This window comes from Saccostrea cucullata, unplaced genomic scaffold (genome assembly GCF_032062105.1).
Source record: "Saccostrea cucullata isolate Sc308-1 unplaced genomic scaffold, CSIRO_AGI_Scuc_v1 ctg127, whole genome shotgun sequence".
NCBI classification, from domain to species: Eukaryota; Metazoa; Mollusca; class Bivalvia; order Ostreida; family Ostreidae; genus Saccostrea; species Saccostrea cuccullata.
The window spans coordinates 1,143,750-1,170,386 of record NW_026940370.1 but is presented as its reverse complement, the minus strand read 5'-3'; the positions used below and the strand labels follow the sequence as shown (position 1 = coordinate 1,170,386).

The window sequence follows — 26,637 nt, the reverse complement described above, 5'->3', positions numbered from 1 at the left end:
ACTATATATTATTCTTATCAGCCGACTAAATTGACTGATTGGGTTTAATTTGTTCAATGCCATTTGGTGTTTGCATGTACTAAGTACACTTGTCTTTTATTCAATTTCAATGAAGATGTATAAAACAATTTTATTATGACAACCATATAAATACAAAACATACAAAACCCAAAAATAAATATTTACAATGGAAAACTGGTTTTGTAAAATTCTTAAAGGATATTAAAAATACTTTTTATGTCAAATATAGTCTCTTTCAGCGTTTTGCCTGCATCATCAATGCGGAAATAATGTCACATGACTTGATCCAGCCAATAAGCAACTTTTGCTTTCTTTCAGCGGTTGTCTCCCTTAGTTGTGTTCATTTGAACACTGGAGCACTGTGCTCGAAGCATTTTCGGAAGATTCCATGTTGTCAATGATGGACGTGGTAAAATCTGAACCTGCATAATATACAATAATGATAGGGGCATCACTTGTCCTGTATGTACAATCTCTGCACTACAGAAAGCTATTAACATGAAAATAAACAACGTCCCTTCGGCAAAACTGCTTCCAAGCTTCTTTGTATATCCGCAATTTCTTTTTACGAATACTAAGTCTAGACTTTTTATGCTTTTTAAACTTTTTTCGCTTTTTCCTTCTATCTTTGGGTCGTCGTCTCCTTTTCTGGTTTCTCTTCCTATGCCTCCTGCGTTTCTTTTTTCGCCTCTTTCTCTTGCGTTTTTGCAGACGGTTTTTCTTTTTCTCGGGGCTGAGATCAGAATTATTGTAAGTTAGATCTGGAAGTATAGAGGAAGTGGGTGAGGGACTGGCAGCTCATTCGCCGAACTGGAGAGAATTACACACGAAGAAACACATGCGGCAGGCTGGAAGGGGAGACTACTGGACTACTACTTGTCTAATCTCCCACTCTTTATAAAAGGGAGAATCAGGGATCACTACAGAGAGCGTTGAAGCAGCGCCTTAAGTCAGACTATCGTGTCTACATCTAGTCTACTTTGATAGTTAACATCAAGGTCATGGTGATACAGTATTGCATGCAAATTTAAACGATCGCTACAAGTACATACACACAAACAAAGCATGGTACCAATTTGACGCCGATTTATAGAAAAGAGATTTTAAAATTTAAATGCATGTAAACTAGTATTTTATATACTAAATTAACTTGTAAATCATATGTTATCGGCCTTAGAAAGAAATCGATGACGTCAAAGTAATTTTTGGATTAGTTTGAAATGGATAAGCGAGCTCTATATAATTATAGAAATTATCAAAATTATTTTGTTTCTACTTTATACCTTAAAATGTATTCTTTTGCAGAACAATATCCAAATAGATGCACAGTGTATCATAAAAATAAGACGAAAATTTCTATTCTTTGATATACCAATTGATATTCAAGACGGGCATGTGGAATACATCAATGAAAGATGTTTAAATTATTCCATACTACGGTATAACATAACAAGGCGAAATGCAAAGCGTGCGCAACATCTGAAACATGCATCAAGTCAAGGATTAATGGCCAATTGGTAAGTAATTGTTCGATCAGAGCGTTCTAAGGTTCGTTAATCCGTATCTCATTTTTATCAGATGAAGGATTTATAAAACACAAGATCAGCACCAGAATTTATTTGAAGTTGTGCATACACACTCAGAGCTCAAATGACGAAACTGTGCAGCGTCTAGAAAAAGTTATCTTTTAGAATTTGTAATAAATTTGCTGTAATTACTCTGAAAATCGAGAAAAACTATAACACTGAACGAAATCAGCAACTTATTGAGGGGGAAATAAAGGAAAAATGTGTGGCAAATGTTAATTTGAAACATGTTGATTTCCGTGGTAAAACTAGATCAAAAAATTACTAATCCTTTAAACCTAAAGGAAAGACATTTAATACTAACTACAGATTAATTTTACAACATGCTTAGAATCTACGGAATGTTACATCTAATAAATGTTACCAATAAATTATGGCTTGATTCAGAAGATGATCAGTTTTTTTTCTCTCTCTCTTTAATGGTGTCTACACTAACTTTCAGTTTTAACCCGCACCCCACCAAAGTCTTAAGATTTATTTTACTTTGTAAAACTTTTTTAAAAAAATAGTTGTGAAAAAAATTGAAATAGGGGCATCGATATTTTTACATAACTTGAAAAGTGACCAAATGATGAGAGAAGCCAAAGACTGAGATCAAATTCAGTTGCAATGTAAAAACATTAGCATTTGGGGGGAAATACCTGCGCTTGGGCCATAATGCTCACATTGAGGTATATATATTTTAATTAAAAATTAAATTCATTAAAAAAAAATAAATGTCTTAACTGTATCTTTTCAAACATTCTTACATAAAATTTTGACACATCTCTAATAATGAAGCTAGGTACAAATTGAAAATTTTTTTTTGGTCACTTCATCATAACTTTGGTCTTATCAAATATTATTGAAGAATGCATAACAGTATAAAAACGTTCATAATTTTTCCCCAAAATATCATATGACCCTTTTTATTTATAAATGTCTTATTTGCATCGTTTCTGGTTTTAATTAATTTTTTATAATAAATGCAAACTTTTTTTTTTACAGAAAATGAAACATAGTGTTGGCCCTTATATTTCTTACTTTTCCTATGAATCGCAGTATTTTAATTCTTCAAGAATTTTTTTTTCAGAAAGAATAACGGAATGCAATTATCCTCACGCAAGTATCCTAACTCTTACATGCACAAAACACATTGTTAATTAGCGAACTTATTATTATTATTAATTTTTTTTAGCTATTTATATATTTTTTAAATACCAAAAAATGGCAGATTGAAAATTAACTGTTAAGTTACTTTATTTCCTGCATGTTACTTACCGACACAGCGTCTCATGTCCATGAGACAACATCGACTTTCTATGAGATTCGGACATCTGGCTCCATTTGGGGAGGGGCTCTCCAATATTTCTCGGGTCCGGGTAATCATCCCATACCGATACCCGCAGTTCTGACCATTTCTTGTACATGGGCTCCATAGCGCCCAAGGACCAGTCATACAATCGACTGAAATGTATACATGAACATGTATATATACATGAACATATTTGTCTAAAATTCATATAAATATTATTCATATTTATTTAAAATGAAAAATCATAATTCTGTTGATTGTTCCCCATAATTGCTTATTTCATAAGGGGAGAAGCCTCTTTTTTTCTCTATTAACATATTTAGATCCGCGAGCAGGATTTGGATGTAAAGGTAAAGAGCAGAAAAATTCGTGAAATTTTGTGTATATACACTTGAAGGTAATTTTAGTTCGAGTCGTAAACGGATGGCGATAGGCTATGTATAATTAGGTGGAAATATCAGAATAAATCGTCACAAGCTGTATATTTGTATGTATTAAAGTGAGAACATGTGTTAGTAGAGAGATCCTTCCATATGCCACCAGCGATAGATAGCTATCAACATTCTGTACATTAAGTTTGTTGCTCGCCGAGCATTTGAAAAAAAAAAGATACTTACAGATATTTATCAGAAGTGTTCATATTGACATTGAGATGATGAACAGTAAAAGAAAAGAAAGTAAATTGGTCGCGATTTAATTAAGTACTGCTTCAAAGGATCTGCATTAGGAGAAACAATCTTTTTACCATCAAACACTGAAATATTTTTGCCAAAAAAAAACAAAACAAACAAAAATTATTTCAATTTGACAATGACTTTTGTTTTAAACACCTTGATTTGTTTTAAAAAAAATGATTTAAATAAAAAAAAAATAAGGAATTGTGTTCTTGTCGGTAAAATTATTAACTAAACTGCACTGTCCATCGAGTATCTTTTATTTCAAAATCTAGGAATTACCTGTTTTGAACATATTTTATTGTATAAATCATACAAAAGGATTGGTTACAAGTTCTTAGTTAGAAATCCTTTCCCTGAATTACCTGTCGGTCTACAATCTTTGGAATAATTAGCGTAGTGCATTCCATCCGGGCATCTCTGAATACACTGTCCTCTGTAGGAAAGGTATGGACTCCGACATCGCGTGCAGAATCCTTGGCCAAAACAGGTTTCACAATTCTCTATCTGACATCCTTTCAAAACAGGGAAAAATTAATCTGATCCTTTTTGCTTAAAAGACAGTCTTTCCATATTTTCCCAAACATTAATTTTCTATTTTTTAAATGTCTTATGAAAACTTGAGGTCGATAATTGCTATAAATGATAATTATAAATAAATAAGTAAATAAATAGATAAATAAAAAAGTAAATAAATCAATAAATAAATAACAGGAAAAGTTAAACTATACAGCTTCTCCCTTTGCCGTCACAAAATAAATTCGGACGTTTGTTAATTTCTGAGAGAGAGAGAGAGAGAGAGAGAGAGAGATTTCTTTGACGGAGGTAAATGTTGTATTAATTGAAAAAGTTGCAGCTTGAAATGAACAACTTGAAGAACTCATCAAAATAAACATAATAGTTTCCAAATAGAGGAAAGGCAGTCATTTTAAACACGTGAGGATCAGAATAACATGCTATAATCAGCTCAGTTTAAGTATAGCATATCTTGTTATATGAGTAGGTTACTCCTTTCATCCTTGCTTAACATTCCCTGCATTCTAAAATAAGGATCAACTTATGGACCTCTCTCCTCAACGACTCATGTAATAAGCTGACTGACAAATTGCATCCGCAAGCTGAAGAAAAATACCACCGAGAACGGTTGTTTCGAGGAGTGCAGTTCATTTGAAAAATGATACTGATTTATATATCAATCATAAAAATAAAATCGATGTGATTTAAGTTTGAATATCATTTGATAAAGAAAAACTGCTCAACAAAAAAGTTAAAACATAAATAATAGGAAAGAAAGAAGTGCATAGTTCTAAAATATTCCATTTGTTTTGGAAGACGGTCAGTTTATATCTTTATACCTTTCTACAGAGGTGGGAAAATATAAGGTGAAAACAATCAGCATCTTGTGTTTATACGTCCGTACTCTTTATTGCAGTTTGAGGTTGAACAACTTATGGCCCACATTCTCTCTTTATTTAAACTGATACAAGATCAAAAGCTGTGCACGCTTTCAAAACTCTCATTAGCGGCAGTGAATTAAACCAGCAATCGACCAACCTCAACGCCACTGTCACGAAATAAGGTGCTCCGTTAAGGAATAGGGCAAGTTATATGTATAAAGTAAAAAGGAATACATTTGTTCATTTGTTTATTTGTATAACGTCCCTTCAAGAATTTTTCACTTATAATGAGACGCTGCCACTTGACGGCGGAGGGCTGCAAATTTAGACCTGTACTCGGCATTTATGGCCTTTGGTCAGTAGGGAAACTTTCATGTCAGCACCTACTGAAACACGGGACCTCGGTTTATACCTCTTAAGGATCGTTCCCACGTCCGGCAGTGGAATTTGAACCCACATCGTGTTAACTACTGCGTCACGCGAGCTATATACTAGTATAAGCAAAATGAATATATAGTTTTGTCATTGAAGAATCCATATAAATTGAATGAGTTTAGAGCATTGAATATTTTTTTTTTACTAATTATTCATTTTGGTTAATAGACTACGGATTAGTTGACGCTGATTAGCATGCATTAAATTGAAAAAAAAAAATACTAGTAATATATTTACAATCAGTGACGCATACAACCGTCAAAGTACTTAAACTATCTTTTATTTATGAATGTTATGTTGACTTTATACTGATTATATATTACTACATGCATCTACTTATGCTTTGAAGCTTTTCATTAAATACACAACTATTTTCAATATATATTGATACATACTGTAACAAATACTGTAGTTGTGACGCCTGACGCCATAATAACCAGTGGGACAGCTGTGGGTACAGACGCCTTGTTGACGCATCCCAGAACGCGCAAGGAACAGGAAGAGGCTGGGTCGACACGTGATACATCCATTAATGGCTGAACAGGTTGTACAACCGGGTGGGCAAGTCTGCCTGTATGCTACAAAATCAGAAAATACAAGATGTGTTTGTGAAACACTATGCGCCCGGCGGCAACAAATTTTAAAAAAAACATATTTTAAGCATAAAGGTCACAGTCAAGGTCACAAGGTCATTGATCTTGGTGTCATTTGAAAGATCTTGATTAGTGAAGTATGCATACCAAATATGAAGTCTCTATCTTTCATGGTTCAAAAGTTATGGTGAAGGTTCGAAAAAGCTATTTTTAGCATGTAAGACACAGTCAATGTCACAAGGTCATTGACCTTGGTGAAATGTGAAATGGCTTTGTTAGTGGAGTAGGCATGCCAAATATTAAGTCTCTATCTTTCTTCGTTCAAAAGTTATGGCGAAGGTTAAAGTTTGCCGTCAAAAGAGCTATATTTAGCGTATAGGCCACAGTCAAGGTCACAAGGTCATTGACCATGGTGTCTTTTAAAAAAGCTTAATAGGTGTTGTATGTATACCAAATATGAAGTCTTTATCTATTATGGTTCAAAAATTATGGCAAAGGTTAAAGTTTGCAAAAAAACCCTATTTTTAGCACAAAGGTCACAGTCAAGGTCACAAGGTCATTGACCTTGGTGTCATTTTAAAGAGCTTCATTGGTGGAGTAGGCATACCAAATATGAAGTCTCTTTCAATCATGGTTCAAAAGTTATGGGGAAGGTTAAAGTTTGCAGACAATCAGACAAACAGACAGAAAGACAGGACAAAAACAATATGCGCCTCGGATCTTTCGATGCGGGCGCATAAAAATTGTGTAACTCATCGATAATCTCATTTTTAGCTCTACTGGTCAGAGACCAGAAGAGCTTATGCAATAGTAATGTGTCCGTCTTCCGTTTGTCTGTAAACAGTTTTTCAAAATGCTACTCCTCTTACAGTTTTGGTCTGATTTCAATATAACTTGGCACACAAATAGACTACAAGAAGATACATAATTCTGTATATCGATTTTTTGATTTCGATGAACGATGTTTCCATGGTTACTAAAAATAGTAATTTCTGTGAAATACTTTCCTACTCCTCCTACGATTTTGGTCTGATTCAATATAACTTTGCACTCAAGTAGACTATACTTATAAACATTATTCTTTATATCGGTTTTTGATTTCCATGAACGGTGTTGCCGTGGTTACTTACACGTAAAATAGAAATTTCTGTAAAATACTTTCAAAATGCTACTTCTGCCACAGTTTTAGTTTGATTTGAATATAATTTGACAAACATGGCTACAATTAAGTACATAATTCGATGTATCGATTTTTGATTTCGATGAACGGTGTTGCCATGGTAACTAAAAATAGAAATTTCTGTGACATTCTTTAAAAATACTACGCAAAATACAGTTTTAGTCTGATTATAATATAATAAGGCATGCAAGTAGACTACACTGAGATGCATAATTGTTTTTTTTTTGTTTTTTTTTTTAATTTTGATGAATGAAGTTGCCATAGTAACTATAATTGAAAATTCTGTAAAATTTCATTTTAATAAAGCTACACGAACAGTTGTATTCTCATTGCAATCTTGCCACAAAAAGAGACCTAATCAAGGATCATTATTCTATAATATTTATTGCTGTTGTAAAGTTTCAAGTCCCAACTGCTACTTTTCTCTTCCTTTGTTATAAGACATAGTACAAACCAGTAGAGCTACAGACTCGACAGAGACTTCCGGTTTTAAATAAATGGTAGCATTTCTGAAAAATCAGTACATATGAATCCTTTGTATTTATACTCTAAATTTACTTGTTATAAATCAATTCATGTCCCAAATTTCCCATTTTATTATTTAACTGTCGTTTAATTAACATGCAACTAACTTTCATATCCACGGATAATAATTGCTGCATATTTTTCTGTACTTTTGAAAATCTGTCTTTGGAATTGTACCTTAATCTTTAAAAATCTGTTTTCGTTTTTATTATATACATGTATATATAGCTTCGGATGCAATCAGACTAAACAACCCCTAATACTAACAGATATATTATTTTTCAATGAATTCCCAAAATGTCAGACAGACGTCAACCGCTCCTGTTTGTAAGAAGGATACATGTTCGGAAGGAAATTTCATTTCGGTTCTTGATCATCTTTTGATTGTTTGGAGCTATGTACAATAAAATAATGAATACTCTTTTTGATCTTCGTTTTGTTTCACTTAAAGAGAGAATGATGATAGATTGTTGTTCTTTGCCTTTTCATTATTTATTTTTTAGACCGCGCATCTGTTGCAAGACAATCTTGCAGTCGACCGACTCGACTTGTAATTAAATTTTTGTATGGAATGCTGACAATGTCGGATAGGATGTCCCTAGAATTTTGGTAACAATCGGAAAAATTAATCCGCCAAAAACCAAATGCGTAACTGAAATTTATATTGTACGTTCCAATAACATTTCAAGCTTTAAAGTGATTCGCACCCTGATCGTCTGAGCGTTTGCCAGATTGAATAAGGAAGGGAATCGTCTATCAATAGAAGCTCGTTATCTTGGTGAAATGTCTTGATTTTATTAGGCGCTGTAACAACATGTCTCTCAGCGTTTACATAGAACTACTTTGTATATTGCAAAAGCTTAGAGCTTGTTGCTTGACGCCCTGACATAACCCACACAGGGTGCTAGCAATGAAAATCGCGGTAGCGCGCCACTAAAAGATCATTAACGTTGTTTCTTTTGTTGCTTTCTGTTAACTACACGAGGAATTATTTTAAGTGCGAAAATTTGTCCTCGTTTATTTTTTCTGCTAATAAAATTGTCGTTTTAATGTCCAGTCTTTCGAGGAAACGTTGTAAACTAATTTATAAATCGTGTGGATAATTTTTAACGCTTATTGGTCAAAATTATCGCACCAATCAGAGACTCGATTTTCTGACCAAGTTTTCTATTGCCAGGAATTCAAGAACAGGTCTTTATAGATATCGTATTTAAGTTGACCTCAGAGGTTTCATTGCAATTCCTCCCCTTTCTTTGAAACAAAAGCAAAACTCAATGAAGGGGAACTAAGAGGGGTGTTTACAAAAAAATTCCGTTATTACATCGCGATCCATTGATCTGAATGAAGACGGTGCTTCAGAATCAAAGCAGTACTCTCTGGAAAGGAACCAAACGGCCTCATAAAGATCCAGCCTGATCAAACGAAATTCTGATGTCATATTTCCCAAGGAAGATTATTTGCAGCTTGTTTACGTTTGAGGGGTATTAGTATAGCATGTGTTTGTTTGAGAAGGTGGGGTTTCCTAAAATTATAATTAGGAGCTAGTATTCCAGTATCGTTGAACTCGTATATTTGAATACCTCTATATATCACACAAGGTTCAAACACAAAGGACAAGATAGGTTTCGGTCACTTTTTGGCCCTGATTTGGGGTGTCTTTTAGAATGATTCAACCATTTATCAATAAAACGCTATTGTCATCCCTGCCATGAAATGACTATTCACTGTAAAAAAAATAACTAGTTAATGTCACGAAGAAAACCAGATTCACTGTCAATACAATCACTACCTTAATAGTAGTTTTACCAGATACTGGTATATTTACTAGATAAGATTAGTAAATTTAAAAATTGATGAGTAACTTTCACTAGGTATCTATCTATACGACCCCCGCTCCACAACTCACTATCTTAACCAGTAAACTGAAAGTTTACTAATCACGACCAACGCTTTACGAAACACACTACATGTAGTTAAATTCACTAGGTTTTTCTTTCAGTGTTGGTATAAAGTTTACACGGGAAATAGAGGTCATAGGATGGCCAGAAAATATGTCAATTTCCAAATTTTCATATTTTTATGCACATTTCACAATTTTACATCACATTTTGTTTCAGAAAACATAGAGCACAAGCTTGCCTATGTACCAAATTTATATATTTCATACATTAGTATCAGACGCCTCTTGTGTTTAAAAATCTCAGACAACTTTATGTTCTATGTTTTCCGAGGTGAAATGTATCTCAAATTTGACAAAACTCCACCAGAACTGTGTGTTCTACTTCTGCTCCCCCTTGTGTCCTCCATGCACGCTTTAAATCAAAATTAGTGCTGGTTTTAAGACAAGTATCATTTTGTGTTCTGAACTACAAACTTTCACGATTTGAAAAGTGTTATGGTTTTTGCATCAAATAAGGGGCCATCTTCGGTCATTACCTCACATTGTCCTTTAAAAACTTGAACCTGAAATATTTTCTCTAGATAAACTTTAATATACATGTTTTAAATACATTAAATTCTTGTTCAAAAAATATTTGGAGTGAAGTTTTAATATTGTTTCAGAATTTTGTTATTCGTCCAAAAGTACGTAACAACTAAATAATATTCTACTCAGTAAAACATAAAAGATTTTTAAATATTTCATCTAGAGCATGACATCTTCTGAAGAAATGATGAGTATAAGTAAGTGATTATTTGTTGTACATTCTTTAATTTTTCATATTCATGTTATGAATATCCACCCAAAAAAAAACAACAACAACAAAAAAACAACAAGTTTTCAAGTAATGGACCGATGAAATAATAATGTACACCTCCTAATAAACTTCTACAAATACCAAATATTGTATTATAGCTTTTTAAGACTTTATTTTTAGTAAGCCTTATATAAGAGTTCAAAATCCTAACTTAAAAGAAGTCCTAAATGTTTGTGAGGGGTTACGTATTCTAATCTACATTGTTGGAATTTTCCGTTCTGTTGAGAAAATGACAATTTGATCGAAGTATAAAACAGCTTTTGATTTGGATCGATTTTTTAAAATCATTATTCTAATGACCATGAAATAAGGTTCAAAATTCAAAAAAGATTCAAAACGTATCTTATGTTTGCAATATTGTATGATAAATACTGTAACTAAAGAGTTACTACCCGTAAACAATCTTCACAAAAAATAATGTTTTCTTATGTTCAAAAAATGTAAAGGGCCAAGGACTGTCACCCTGTACCAGCTACTTGTATATACCGTAAATCTGGAAATTTTTACGTAGATTTTATTTTGCGAATCTGGGTCAAAATGCTGTTGATTAATTTTCACGTTTCAAAATTTTGCGAATGGCCACTGCTTTGTTTACATTTCTTATTGTTGAATGCAGTGAACTCGCAAATTTGCAAAAAATTTATCTACAGCAAAAATTTCCAGATTTACAGTAATCCTCAGTCAAATGTTCATTTGAAAAAATATTCTAATTCTTGCAAAATAAAGAAGATGGGCGCATTTGACGAGTGATCTGCAGGAATCATTTGTACGAAACATTTATGGTTTAAATGTCCATGATTTGGTTGGCTGAACATAGCTGGTCATATTTTACAAACACGTCCATAGGTTTTTTCATTTAGATTGAAAGACCTTGTGAAATTGTAACATTTATGCCCGTTTTTCCTAGGGGTACTATAACATAGTAATGTTTCACAAAAAATAAACACCTAAAAATATTTAATGCATAGATGCATGATACGTGTACATGTACATTATAGAATAGAAGATTAGAGTTGATTTCACCCAAGAACCAAACTGAACCAAAATTTATCTAATTCAAAATTTTAATACATCAGTACATAAAACGAAACTGACAAAATAAATGGTTGTTTACATGAAAAAAAAAATTAACGCCCGATGCCATTTCACTTCGAGTGCACTGAACAGGTAGCTCAACTTACTGAGCTATCACCGCTACACATGTACAGAGGATTCTATAAGGACAAAGAAGCACCACATTCACGCATTTGGATTTTTTGGGGAAAAGTTCATTTTTCGTGGTCTCTGGGTCTTCTCTCCATTTTTTAAAAAAGTGTATTCGTTTCTTTGTATCAAAATACACAAAATAACGTTTCAAAATCATGGAGAGAAGACCCAGAGATAGAAAAATTTTAGAAAAACGTGTTTAAATGTACCATTTTGTACCAAATGTCTGATCAGGCCAATTTTCAAGTTATTTTTTTAGCAAATCAAAGCTTAACTTCGGGAAAATGTTTTCCTTTCCTGTTGCACAGGAACCCGATGAATTAAAAAAATGTTAAAATTTCATGTGACATGTCGATAAAATTTTCACTTTTCAATTACCCACCGTTCACACATAGACGCCGCTTCTACTACGATCAAAGTGTGGTCAAAAGCGTGGTCGATCGTGACAAATCGCAGAAGGAACGTCGTGGGGTCGTCAGAAGCGTAGTATGATCGCAGTTGAGTCTTCTAGTTCGGAGAGCTCTACGCTCTCACCACAAAATGTTCAAAACAAGCGTAGCGGGATTTCGGGGTGAAAAAAGGGCGTAATAGAAGCGCCGTAATCGTACAAGCAGCGCGGAAGCATCGTAGAGAGATCTTCATGATCGTAGTAAAAGCGCCGTGAGAGCGTAGGAACTTAGAAAAAACGCTTTTCGTACTACGTTCTCAAATCTCTCTACGTGAAGATTACGAAGACCTAAATGACCTTACGCCGATTTATCACGACCTATCAGACAAGAGTTTGTTCTTATACCGCTGATATTTGACCAATCATCATCTTTTAACTACATGTAAAGGGTGACACTATACCTGATGATCATTTACAATTGAGCATTTTCACATCTTGTTACAGTTATAATAATTGAAAAGGCCCTAAACCATGTGGTAAAGGCCGGAAAAAAACTGCGGTCGCCAAATATGTATCATCGCTAAAATTGTACTACAAAAATCTGCAGTCTCAAGATATATTTACATCATCACCAAAATCGTACTAGAAGCGTAATGCAATCGTAATATGATCGGCACCACCGTAGCGACATCGCAAAGTATGGTCTTCAATGTCGTAGTGGCAGCGTAGCGTAAACGCACTAAACACGGCTGCTTGTCGGCAACGGTCTGCGTAACATTAGTAGAAGCTTGTTAGCAGCGCGTTTGACGTAGGGACATCGTAGTACGGTCGTAACGAAGACCATAATTTGCCAAATTGCTCTATTTTGACGCCGATCGGCTGCGATCTGACCCGATCCAAAAAATTTTCAGATCGTGGCTTGATCGGGATGATCGCCGTAGAAACGCAGCTCTGTGTGAACGGGGGGTTACGCCCAGATTCCTGCCGAATGCCAATCAAAAGCGCCCTCATTCTTTTAAAAGATATTATATGTGTCACAAACTTTAGTGGTGACCACAGGCATTTGGATCGCTTAAATCCGACTTTTTAAAAATTTGGGTGTATAGAATATATATATATATATTAACAAAGCCTGTGGGGGACTTAAGGAAAATTTAAAAATTGAGCTGTAAAGATAGAACTCGTTGAATAAAATCAAAGAAGGATTCTTCTCTGGTTCCTGATTAAATGAAATACTCAAGGTTTATTTGCTTGTAAACACGTCATTTATATTCAGGTGTTAGGGATTTTTAAGATTTTATATTCATTCTTTTTCATAATTGTACAATTTAAAATAGAAATGGCAAACTGACTTCGAAATCTAACATGTTTTAGCGGCATGGCGACGTATGAAAATGTCTCCTTTTCTGCTTCTCAAGATTTCTATGATATTGAAATCAAAAGACATTTTTTAAACAAACAAAGGCTTTAAGAAGTTATTGCAGGAACTGAAATTAATGATAATGAACTAAAGTTTTAAAATATACCAAGTAAATCTGATTTTTCTAGACAGTTGACAATATAATAGCCTTTGAAAGCTTCAAGAGTTCAAGAACAGATTCGCACTGCGAAAGATTCGAGCCAAAATTCAGTAAAAAATGCTTCTCTCTCTCTCTCTCTCTTATCAAATGGTCAAAACTGTTTGTTTTTGTATTATTTTGTACCTTTACATTTCTTCAATTTTCATGCATGTATGAGTAAATTAAGAAACCCCTGACATTAAAAATGTACTTGTTCCAAAATTGCGTACATTTGCAATAAGAAAACGATAAGTTGGAGAAAAGGAAAAATGCATTAAGAAGGCGTGTCTAATTGCGAATGGTGAAGCATTCCGGCTCAGCGGATTACCGACCAATTTCTTCTCATTTCTTTTCACTTTCAATTTAATTACCGTATGTGTATCGGAGGAAGACTTAACATGCTCAATAAACGTTCCTCAATGATAATCTTTGAACCTCGCTTTATTTGCGTGGTTTCGATTTTGCAACCGTTCCAAGTACTCTTGGAAATCAACAACTTTTTTGTGAAATAAACAAAATTAGTCCCCCCAATATACGAAATAATTTTCCTTGAAAACGACCCAAACCGAAATATTTAAAAAATGAATTGAGAATTGAAAAGTACATTATCAAAAGGCTGGCTTTTTGCTTATTTTTTCTTTGTGCTTTTTTTCACCCGAAGCGAAGAGATGACACGGCAGATTATTAGTTACATAGTCTTTTAGTGACAGGGTATGGGATGATACCTGGTTAGTAAATTTCATACCTGGCGAGGCGGAGCCGAGTCAGGTATGAAATTTACTAATCAGGTATCATCCCATACCCTGTCACTAAAAGACTATGTAACGAATTTACCCCACCGATGAAACATTTACGTTTTATCTGTGGTTTATAAATGGTTTTCTCTGCTAAATGCTTCATCACGCTTATTATGACGTCACGTTTGTGTTTGTGACGTAATACATCGACCGGGTATAGATTTTACTGACCGGGTATGGATTTACAACTGACCGGGTATAAGTAATCCACCGCCTTCACGTGACAGACTTCAACCAATCGTAAGCCAGGATTTCACGGAAAAATCAACAGAGGTGGGGTAAATATCGTTTTCTAGTTGGGAGGTGTCGTAAAATATGGAAAGAATCCACATGTTTCGAATATCTCATAAATGGGATTAGAATTAAACGACTCCTATGGAGAGATGGGAAAATGAGCTCAACAGTAAAAGAGTAACCGCTATAGGATCTAATATTGTACCAGAAAATCATACTGAGCACTCGTTTGTTTTTGCAATAATATAAATAAGTGATGTGGTATACGCAGCAGCTAGATCACATGGAGGTGTCGATGATAACATTTCCACAGTATTGCTTTAATTTTAGAAATTTTATCTCAGGCAAGCTACCAATTTAACACATTATCTATCGTAATTACTGAGGAATGATTAAGAATAAAGCTGTACTACAATTATAACCCGAAATAAATGAACCCCGGCCTCGTTGTCCCAATAGGTGGCCCTTCCCGTGAATGTTACGAAGTGGGAACTTTATCTCTCTATTGCATTTTTTTTTTTAAATTTGTATTTATTACATCATTACTAGTTGATAAATCAGTGACGAATTCCTTGTGCATACTATGAATTTTCCAATAATTTATATAATAATACATTCGTCAAATTATTCAGGTAAATAGATATTGTTCTTTTTTTTTATTTTACTGTTAGTGACAAGTGTAATGTCTTCCCAAAACTCGGAAATGTTTTGTTTTTGGCGTGGGTGTCTGTCTGTTTGTTCGTTCATATTAAAGACACAATACTATTATTTCATAAACTCAGACTACAAAATGTTAAATAGAATTATTACTAAAAGCTGGGTTTATTTATGTTTAATACAATATTGAAAGTATTTTAAAAAAGGGTTATTTACATTCCTCAGTGCAGGTTTTTTTTCATCAATAGTGATTGTTTTCTTTAAAGAAGTTTTCCCGATATGATAACCGAAGACCATTCTCCAAGTCTCATTGTATTTTGTTAAAAAAAATAATTTAAAAAAAATCTGTTACTGTTAAGTCTCTGTTACTCAGAAAGATGAAATCATGCAGTTTAGCTTGATCAATATTCAAAAATTAGATGCAAAATACATGTATGACAATGACCAAAACATTCATTCCACGTATTTTCAAGATAAATTCATATTCATGGAACCACCATATTTTTCATAGTGCATAATATTCTGGAGACATCCAAGAAAATCTACTTGTTTTCACACCACCGACAACAACAATCAAAGATGTCTCCTAACGCAGTCTGATTTTCACAACATTATATCATCCTATTCAGTCATTGCAGTCCGGTTTTATTAGGTACAACAAGCAGTACAGGTTTGTCTTGGAAGTATTTCATTGTAACTGAACTTGCTTGTAAGCTACCAGAACTGACTGAATTCAACATAGGAAAGTTTATAAACATAATGAGTAATTAAAACAAACATGTTGAAGAAGATATTTGTCTTACACTAGGAGAACATAAAGCAGATTACTAGAGATGTAGAACTTTCTAGCCATGTCTATAAAGATTTTTTATTCATACTCAAATCTGAAATGGCAACGAAATTTTCTTGTGAATCGACTTTCCTTTAAAAATACAAAATCAATATTAATATCACATTAATTTGAAATAAAATTTGTTATATATTAAAAACGTTTGAAGTGTCCAGTGTCCAGAGGAGGTCGTGACTGTGTCTCAGATGGTAATTGGCAACAAAAATCATATACTAGTAATTTAGTTTGATTCTTCTTGTATTTGATTAAGTTACCATATTTATAGACATTTTTACAATATTTGATCTTTCACTGACCTTGTTCTATCAAGAATAACCTTACTGGAAAGTCATAGCACACATCGATACTTTAGACAAGACATACAAAAGTACATTGTTCCATGGATCCAGTCCATCGAAGGATTCAAAAATTAAAAACCAATCACCATTTTGTCAGAAAAAGACTGAAAAAAAGCAAATGAAATCAAGCATTTTCTCCAATGTGGTATTTGTGTTGGTGGGTTGGTAGTGTGTGAGTTTTTATGGATGCATATTACATTGAAATAGGTTTATTTTCTTTATTCAGTGCGTAATTTGTTTGTGCTAAAAACTAGTTCTTTCAAGAACAACTGCCTTCACAGGATACCAGTTTAATTGTCGCAATCTTGATAATGTTGACACGCTATCACATTTGTACCAATGTATTCTCCCAGATACTTATATTCTGAAAAGGGAGGTCATTGAGGTAGTTATACAGATTTGAATATTGGACTCTAAAACACTAAAGCCAGCATTATGAAAGCCATATAAATACAATCTAAGGAATCGGACAAAAATCCACAAATGAACTCTTCAAAGGTTTCGATATTCCGAACGAAAGTAAATATTCTTTTAAAGTCGGAAAAAGTTTTTTCTTATCGAAAAATTGATACTGAAAAGAATAATAAATTGCTAGCATACAACAATCAGTTTAGTTTATAAACTGAATCCTGTTTTGGTTTTTAAAATTGAATTTAAACGATATTTCTATACGTTAACTCGGTGAACTCGATTGTAACGAGATGGTCCTCCAAAAAACAATTACATCGCTCCTATATGACGTTGTTACCGAAAATGTACGGTTAGATTTGTTAGTAAGTTAATTTGATATGACTGATAAAAATGAAAACAAGTAGAAATAGAAATCCTTAACCATAAAAAAATCTTGGAAGAAACGTGCTTTGGGGGAATTAAGAAGTACAGCAGTAGCATTATAACTGTTGACTGAAATAAGTACATGTACGATTATATACTTTCTATATAGATTCATATGAAAATCTGATAGAAAATGAGAGAACTTCGGCTTTAACAAGTTAATAATAGTCAATAATAAAAATTTAAATAAAATATTATGTAGCAGTGGATTATGTTTCAAAAGATGTCTGTATTTAAATTTAATGATTGTTTAACGCCCTTTCGAGAAATTTTCACTCATATCGAGACGTGGAGAATTTTTTCTCATGTAGAAAGACCACCATTTTGGTGGAGAGCTACTGATTAAGATCTGTACTCGACACTTAGGGCCTTTGAGCAGGAGGGAACTTTCTCGTGCCAGCACTAAAAGCGACAAGGGACCTTGATTTGAACGGTCTCATTCGAATAACCGATCACCACGGCCCAAAGTAGGATTCAACCACGCGATGCCAGGATCAACTCAACAGCAAACGCTCCAACCACTGCGCCACGCGGACTTTAAATTGAATTTGCAGAAAAGTGCTACAGATGACTTCGCTTATCCTCTTGCCATAAATTATAAGGCGTAGCTTTGGTATTTATTGCCATAAAGTGATATCACATAATCAACCGAGTGATAACTATATTTGAAAAAGGAATATCGTTTATTTGAATGTGTGATATCACCTATTCGTTCAGTGCAAAGTAAAGGATAAAACGTTAAAACTGATATTAATTTTCTTACCCTTATAGAGGGGGAAGTAGGGGATCAATGTCCGTATGTTTTAATAATCCAATTTTAATACTAAATATAATAAAATACTAGAATTTGATTGACCCTAAAAAAAACTGAGCTACCCAGGACACTTTAGGAGGAGATGGGGCCACAGAGAGCTAAGATATGAAAAGTCATTGCAAAAGCTCGAAAGCTTCTTGAGATATCGCTCGGAAATGAAAATTTTATACACAAACAAAATTTATTACCTTGACCTTTGACCTCAAAATCAATAAGGGTTTTACTTAGGTCAAAAGGTGTTGTGAAACGAAATTTCACTGCTTAAGCTCAAATACTTCTCGGGATATCGCGCGGAAACAAAAGTGTTAAAGCAGTCTGAATTTATGAATTTCTATGGCTTTTAACCTTTTGACCTCTAAATCAAAACCTATAGGGGTTTTCTTTAATCCATATGGAGCTGTATAATATAATTTCATTGCAAAAATCTCGATCAAAGTCTTCATGAGATTACGAGTTGAAACAAAAGTGTGACAGACAGAAAGACGGCTAGACTGACGGACGGACAGACAAACCGAAATTAATATCACCCACTTTCGGTGAAAGCGGGGGACGAAAAATCGAAATAAGTGAACAAAACACGTGGCCATGATTAAAAGTTGGGGAAACATAACGGAAACTCTTTTATTATAAGCCTACATGTATAATGATATTGTACATGTACAAAAAATTCTTAATGAATTTTTGCATTATTTTATACCATTCAGAACATTATGATGGAAGTGAAAAGTTATATTTGACAAGCATACCAGTAAAGCACTAAGCCTGCCTGAACAGCCTTTGATGTTCTAGTCTAGACACGTGCTGGCAGTGAAACCAGCATTGTGTCACTCTGATCAAATGTGTGTGCTCACAATTAAATAGCCAACAGCAGATGTAAATGCTATAGCTAATTTCCTAGAAAATCGGGTTTGAAATACCTAGCATACTCTCCCCGTAAGATTCTGCTACCAGTACCTACAGCTCTTTCACAATGGTAATTGTTAGTGTCTAATTTCCTAGAAAATCGGGTTTGAAATACCTAGCATACTCTCTCCGTAAGATTCTGCTACCAGTACCTACAGCTCTTTCACAATGGTAATTGTTAGTGTCATACGTAATCAGGGAGAGACGATAATCCCCCTCTCGTGTAAAATTGCACAGAGGGGATGCAGGAAAATAACTGCTACTTAGCCGAATTCTCAAGAAATCCCCTTCATGAAAAATAAAATTATTATTAGAAGTAAATTTCTGCTTCTTTTCTGCATCGTTACAACATCAGCCTTAAGTCTTTACTGAACATAAGCTTTGATGGAGTCGTGAGGTCAGTTCTGAATGTGCATACTTCTAAAGCAAGTATCAATAGAATTACTTAAACTATAGGAATATATTACTTTAAGTTAGTAAATGAACTACAACAGATGGATGCATTAATCTGTATTGCTACATGTACTTTCAGTGTACACCCTTGCTCAGAAGTTAGAATCCTGCACTGGTCAATATAAGCATAGGCCTTAAGAAGATCCATCTATCCTCTTTTTGCCCCCTTAGTCGAAGATTCGGGGGTATGCAGTTTGTGTCCTATCCGTCCGTTTGTCTGTCTGTCTGTCCGAAAAACTGCAACCTTGCCCATAACTTTTGATTGGTTGGAGCCATAGCTTTGCTAGTGACAAGGCCTTTCTTTGGGTATCAACATACTTGACCTCTTTATCTTGACCTTGACCGACTTTTACACAAAATTACCAAACTGTAACCTTGGTCCTTAGCCATACCTATTAAACAGTTGGTGCTAGGATTTTCATTCTTTAAATATCAATTCAATGTGACAAGGTCTTTCATTGAATATAAATACATTGTATTTTTTTTTACCTTGACCTTAGAGTTTGACACACTCTTACAAAACTTTAACCTTGGCCATAACTCTTGATCATTTAGAACTAGCGCTCTCATATTTCACAGATGTATTCCTTATGGAATGATCTGTCTTTGGAAACCAACAATTTTGACCCTTTGACTTTGACCTTTTAGTTTGACTTAATTTTGAAAAGATTAAACATTGGTGATAACTTCTGAACAATTGATGACAGGGTATATACATTTTACACGCGTATTTCTTGTGACAAGACCTAATTTCCTGGGTAAAATTGATTTTGACCCTTGACATTGATCTGGAGTTTTACACATTTTTTCAAAAGCTTTAACTTTGGTCATAACTTTTGAATGATTGTTACTAAGGCCTTAATATTTTTTTTCACAAGAACATGTATATTCATCGAGTCCTTTATTTGACTAATAATATTTCTGATCCTTTGACCTTGACCTTGGACTTAAACTCGCATTTAAGAAACTATATTCTTCGCCATAAGCTGCCAAGCAGGGGCAATAGTGTTTCACAAGCACGTCTTGTTTTAATTTGGCTAGGGTTTTTATAAAGGAAACGCTTTTTATGAAATTAAAAAGCAATCGTCCATAGGCTAGTATATTAGATGAACTAGGCTCAACTCTTACAGAAAGAATAATAATCTAGATGATAGGCCAGGCCCCAGGATCATGAAGCAGTTTTAGATTGTAAATTGTCATGTTAGAACACACATTTTATAAAGTGACATGTTGACCAAATTTATTTTGCATGTAGGGGGCAGAAATATGCCACCATAAAAACAATTCCATTACCCTGAAAATTAATACCAACGCTCCGACATCAAGGATAATTTATGCCAAATACATCTATAACCTTCATTCCTAATTACAAAGACAGCCGTTTTCCTACTTTAATATGATATGATCCTTGATTAAATTTTTGTGTACATTTCGATAAAAATCGACAGAGAAAAAATAATTTTTAATGGAGATCGAACGGAATTACTAGTATTTTAACGAATAAGATTTTTTTCTCTGAATCGCATGAATTCTAAAAATCAAACCACTTTTAATACATATGTTTTGCTGAAAACCAAAGGATCGTTTTGTTCTTGTAATTGTATCATCTTGGTAAATGTTTCGCAAAAGTTTTGAATGGTGACTTTGACATCTAAAGTAGATTTCATTTTCTCATTCTGATCATACATATTAAGTTTGTTGCTAAAAAGGAAAAGGGAAGATATCAAGAGAAGATAAAAGCCTAAATGTGAATACATAGCAGAAAAAGACAAGGGAGATTTTTATCATTTCGTTTTAAAAATGAAAACGGACATCTGAATAATAAAAAGGATAAGCAGGAAATTTGATATATTATATATAAAAAGTTATTTTGATTTATTTTGTTCATATATATTATTTCCTGCATGTAAATGTGAATGCTTTGGAGAAACAATCAAACTCGAAAATCCTTTTCTCTTCATTATATTGATCTATTTTTTTTTTTAATTTATTTGGTTTATTTTGAAAAAAATATATATAGAAAGAATAGCTCTAACAATGGGTTTATAAAATAGCCCAATTGAACTACATTTCAATATCAAAATTATATTCGACGAGAAAAATATTCACCTCGGTTTTAGTTAGGTCAAAAGCTAATGCCACTTTGCATAAAGAATGTCCGCGCATGATGTGTATTTTTATCTAGCGAAAAATTCGAGATTATAAAGATGATTCAAGAGAAGGTTTTGAAAAGAGGTAAAGAATATGGTTCGAAAACTCTCTTATCTTTTACCGCGTTAATCATAAATGTCATTTTATCGTGGAGATATGGAAATATTTTAAATAATTTTACTTAAAAATGACTGTTTTAAATGTTCATTGGGACTATGGACATTTTATAACCTCTGTGTCTTATCGAATATGCAGAACAATTAATCAAACCCAAATATTATAATAGGTGTTATTAATTTGCTATATATACAAATGTTAAAATTTAGAATTTAGGTAAAATAAAATAAAATAAAATAAATAAATAGTAAACTAATAAATCATTTTTTTTAAATCTGAGAACCATTTGCAGCATTTTAGGAATTGGTTTGGTTGAGGCAAATAACACAGTTATCAAGTTTTTTTACAGCTTTATTTGTAATGGAATAATTAGTATCCAAAATTTCAATAACAATATCCTCGATCACCAAAGACATGAATTCTCGACTTCTATTACATTACATGTAAATGGTTTGGTGTTTATGGAATTTCGATTTTTTGACACGTCTTCAGCATTTGTCATGAATAACAAGGATATCGTGGAAGACAATTGTCTTTATAGTTTTTCTTCCTTTCTTAAATCGTTTAGTGAAATGACACATAACTGCAGCACTGCAAAAAGTACTCGTCAAAATTCCTCATACCGAATGACTCAAAATTGATGCGTAAATGGCATCACGAACTTCCTGTCTCTTCTATATCAATTTTTCGTGCGCCAAAGTGTGAAGAACTGATTTTTTTTATTAAAAAAATAATAACAAAAACAAAAAGCCAACACCAAGGCAATAAAACTGTATGAATGAAAATGAAATACACGTAGGCTAAGTATTGTATGCAACCATCCTCTTCAAACAAATGTCCCTTTGATGTGATTTTTAGCATTTTTAATGAGTTCCTATCCGAAGTCAAGGCACGAAAATCAGTTGGAGTTTAATTATACCGTTATCGCCATCATAAGCTTACTTTAAAAATTATATTAGTCCAAGTGTTAGCAAAAACCATTAAGAAGGTCTCCTGCGAGATTCTCAACCACAGAACGGGCTAATATCGAAAACACGAGTACAGAATAACCACACAGTTTGATGATAATGATTTAATCTTCCAGAACAAATGTATCTACTTTCAAGGAAATATAACTGGCTTATGGGGAGATGGCATAAAAATGTTTCTAATATGTTTGTATAGCAAGACGTCGATGCAGGTGCGCTCTAAAAGCAAGTGACTAACTTCTAGAGGATTTTGACTTTTAAGACTTGGGGTCTTATACGAAAGGATAAGAAGGAAATCTATGTAATAAAACTGTTGCGTTATTGTTGAAAATTATATATGAAGGCATAAAAATGGTCATAGAAGCAGAATTGAAAATACTTACTTAAATGCATCATAGAGAGAGAAGATACTCCGAGACGGACAGACAGATTGACATCTAGACAGACCAGACAGATGGAGAGAGAGAGATAGAGAAACCGAATGAAAGAGAAAATGATATAATAGGATACTTATAATATACAGATGATGAACAAGGCAAAACAGCTTGTATTTAAAAGAGTTGTTTGTATTTATAAACAACTAATTTAAAAAACCACCCGTTTTCACCCGTAAATACTTATATCAAAAATAAGTTAAGTAGCAGAAAAAACTAAGTTTTATATTTCAATTACCTTTCTTCGTTATTTAGTTAAAATTATTTGAAACAAAATTTCAAATAAAGAATTTACAAATTTGGTACGTTGTTTCTTCAGTAACATTAATATTCTTTACATGAAAATAATATTTCACACATTTATTGAATTTTGGCAGCAGATCCACAATAAATATTGTGATTTCAAATTCTCAAAAATTAAAAAAAATATCGGTTGAGATTGAGTGATTATAGGGCCTATATATTTCAATCGGACGAGAGTGAGCCCACCATGACAATAGGAATGTGTATATCAAAAGAAGATAAACCTGCTTTCCTTTTCACAAGGATTAAAGTCCACAACAAAATAGGATGAAAAAAGAAAAGAATTAGAGAAAATGCCCTTAAGATGTTTAGGTTTGTTTCAATAGTAAACTTAAATTGAATCATTTACCCTGGTTCTTAAAATCCATGTAATGGGCAAAGAAATAGGAAAATCTCACTAAAGGTTTAGTTATTATTTATCTTGACAAAGAATTGGAAATGAATTCTTATTCTCGATCTTCCTAGGGGAACTGCTCAAGACTGTGTATACTGACATACATTTGAACTTTAATATATACAGCGTTTATTATCCCCTTTAGCCGTCTAGAAATAATTTAAGTTCATGACCATCTATGTGGTTGGAAAAAAAAATATTTAATTCTCATTCCAGGTAGATTTCTCAATGTTTGCACTATTTTTTACGGCAAATTATTTGCAATGTCTTGCTTCTCAAAAAATAATTTTAAAAACTCATTGTTCAAAATTCGCGTGTGAGTTTACGTTTTTAAGAGGTGTTTCTGCACTTAAAATTCTGCGTTATTTTTTAATTTACACGGGAAAATCTCCTCCGCGACGATTTGGAAGGGAAGTTCGGAACCGATGCAACTGATATAAATATCTTTGATAAGATTTAGATACAAAGCCTGAATTATGGCTTGTTAGCAGCGCTAACATTGGACAAAGTGTACATTAGCGACTTCACGTTGCAGCAAAGTTCAAGCCATGTGCATTGAAATGAAGTTGGATTAATAGATAGAACTTGCTATAAGAAACATCAAAAAGGAAAAAAAAAAGAGGTGATACACGAAGTAATTAGAAACACTGCTATACACGTGGGTCAGCTTCTCCGTTTTTTTTGCCTATGTACATGTGTAGGAGAAGCCGTTCAACATGAAAGTTCTATGCATTGTGCGTCTCTTTCGCGTTGATTTCCTGACAGGTTGGTATCTACGGATGTATACCCTATAATTCTCTGCAATAAACAACAGACTTTGAATAACAAAAGATAATTCCCCATCTTTTTGGTCTAGACCTTCTTAGTGTAAATTTCCTTCCAATTGATGTGTAATTAACAGGCGCTATCACGTGCAAGAAACAAGTTTGGATTTGCAGGTTCGGATCTTTTGGTAAATAGACTATTCACTTTTTTAGAACCGCCTTTACCCACAAATTGCCACGTTTGAAGGGTGTTAATTAATACCACTTCTATAGTGCAGGGTTTGGATTTCCATCTAGACAGTATAATTACATCTCTATCTATCTCGCAGCTCAAATTATTCTTTCTGCTTAAAATTCCGTCCGTGTCTCTTTCTTTGTTCGACATACAAAGATTTTGAGTTAAAGATGACTAATTTTGCCATGTGAACAATATCAATAATTACCTATCTCCCCCAAGTTTTCTTTTTTGCGAATTCTTTACCAAAATAAAACTAACAAATCGCGCTATTATTAAAAAAGCAGAACCTAGGTTTTTAACGGACTTTTTTAAATACACGAGCCTGACGAGGACATTTTTATCTGTTTTCATCACGTAGCAAGATATCCTGAAGGATATGTAGGTGGACATTATTTCTCTCAGAGTGCAAGAAGCACAGAAAAATACCTTGTTATATATGTTACAACAGAAAAAGACCTTGATGTAAATGCTAGTTAAACTCACATCGAGTATGCCGATTCTCCATCCCCGCTCTTCCAACATGCAGATCCGTTACTATACAAAACAGAAGAAGCACCAGTCTCACACAATTCATCCTACATTATTTTGACGAAAAGTTAAATCCAACATTGATATTATTATATTAATCCAAACAATTTGGAATAAGAAATATACACAATTGTTTCACACTGCAGTAAACATTCGGTAAAGAACACGTGGGTTTTGATGTGTGTGTGGTTTTTGTAGAAAAATAAATGTCAACCCATGATTGCCTTGATTCAGTTCTTCTAATATAAAATCCAAGGGGAAAAATTAATTCTTCATTGCATTTGAAACCTGCATGGAATATTTGAAGACGTTCAAGTATTATACCTATTCTCTGCGTTTCCAACTTTTGGCACCTGAAAACTATGACTGTCTGTCAAAACATAAGTCCCGCCTATCAATATACCGCGTGATTTGGCGCACAAATGATCAAGAAAACGCACAAGTAATTTTTCAGATAGTAGCAAAATTTATAATATTAAAAGATGTAATTTTTAAACGTTTATCTTTACTGTCTTTTCATAAAGACTTTTCTTGATAATAACTGTGGGGCATCAACAATGTACGAACACAATATTTACTGGATCTTAAAAAAATTCTCCAAAGCTTCTTTGCTCAAAAATGCACTTAATCTTCTCCCATTTTCGTCTGATTTCTCAAATCGACTCGTTTTAAATATTGAAGGCATCAATAAAAATGCCCTCCAAAGTAGCTGTCTTTTAATCTTTTCAATCCAAACGAGGTCGATCCTATTTGAGGGTCATCGAAGAGAAGAAATTGACACACCCCCAAAGAAAATAATGCATTCCGATAAAAAATATAACATGAAAATCTGTATAATTTCATGAGAAAAATGGAAAAGGTCAACTTAGAGGAAACACGAGAGTGGAGCGTTTATTCAGCTATTTTTACAAGTCTGGTGCTTTTAAACGTCCCCAACAAAGATTTAAAAACATATCTCCCTAAATTCAATCAAGTAATTACTGGCAGAAGATTTTAAAGTTAGGACACTTTCAATGGTTTTAGTACAAAATACATTTTACACAGTTGTCCCATTTTTGACAATTACGCTGAAATTGACATAACGGGGCCCTGTTTACCGCAAGAAAACGTCCGATTGCTAATTTTGTTACCATTTTTCAAATGACAAAACGGGTCTTCGCATTATTCGTCGAGTATTGACATATAACGAGTGGTAACAATAAGAGACAGTGTACAGCCGAATTTATCACAATATTTAAGGACGAGT

General features: G+C 33.5%; 1 protein-coding gene across 2 annotated transcripts; it reads right to left on the bottom strand.

Annotated features, from left to right (window-relative positions):
* Positions 1-110: 110 nt before the first annotated feature.
* Positions 111-25,756, bottom strand: LOC134255200 (R-spondin-2-like). 2 transcript variants are annotated; one of them, XM_062737705.1, is made up of 5 exons: positions 25,347-25,756; positions 5,803-5,985; positions 3,941-4,090; positions 2,868-3,053; positions 111-782 (listed from the first exon to the last, which is right to left on the bottom strand). In XM_062737705.1, the coding sequence occupies exons 1-5, from the start codon at positions 25,435-25,437 to the stop codon at positions 502-504; spliced, it is 891 nt and encodes a 296-aa protein (XP_062593689.1). In that variant the 5' UTR covers positions 25,438-25,756; the 3' UTR covers positions 111-501. The 2 variants fall into 2 exon arrangements, with proteins under 2 accessions (XP_062593689.1, XP_062593690.1); XM_062737706.1 differs by having other exon boundaries at positions 111-443.
* Positions 25,757-26,637: the final 881 nt, after the last annotated feature.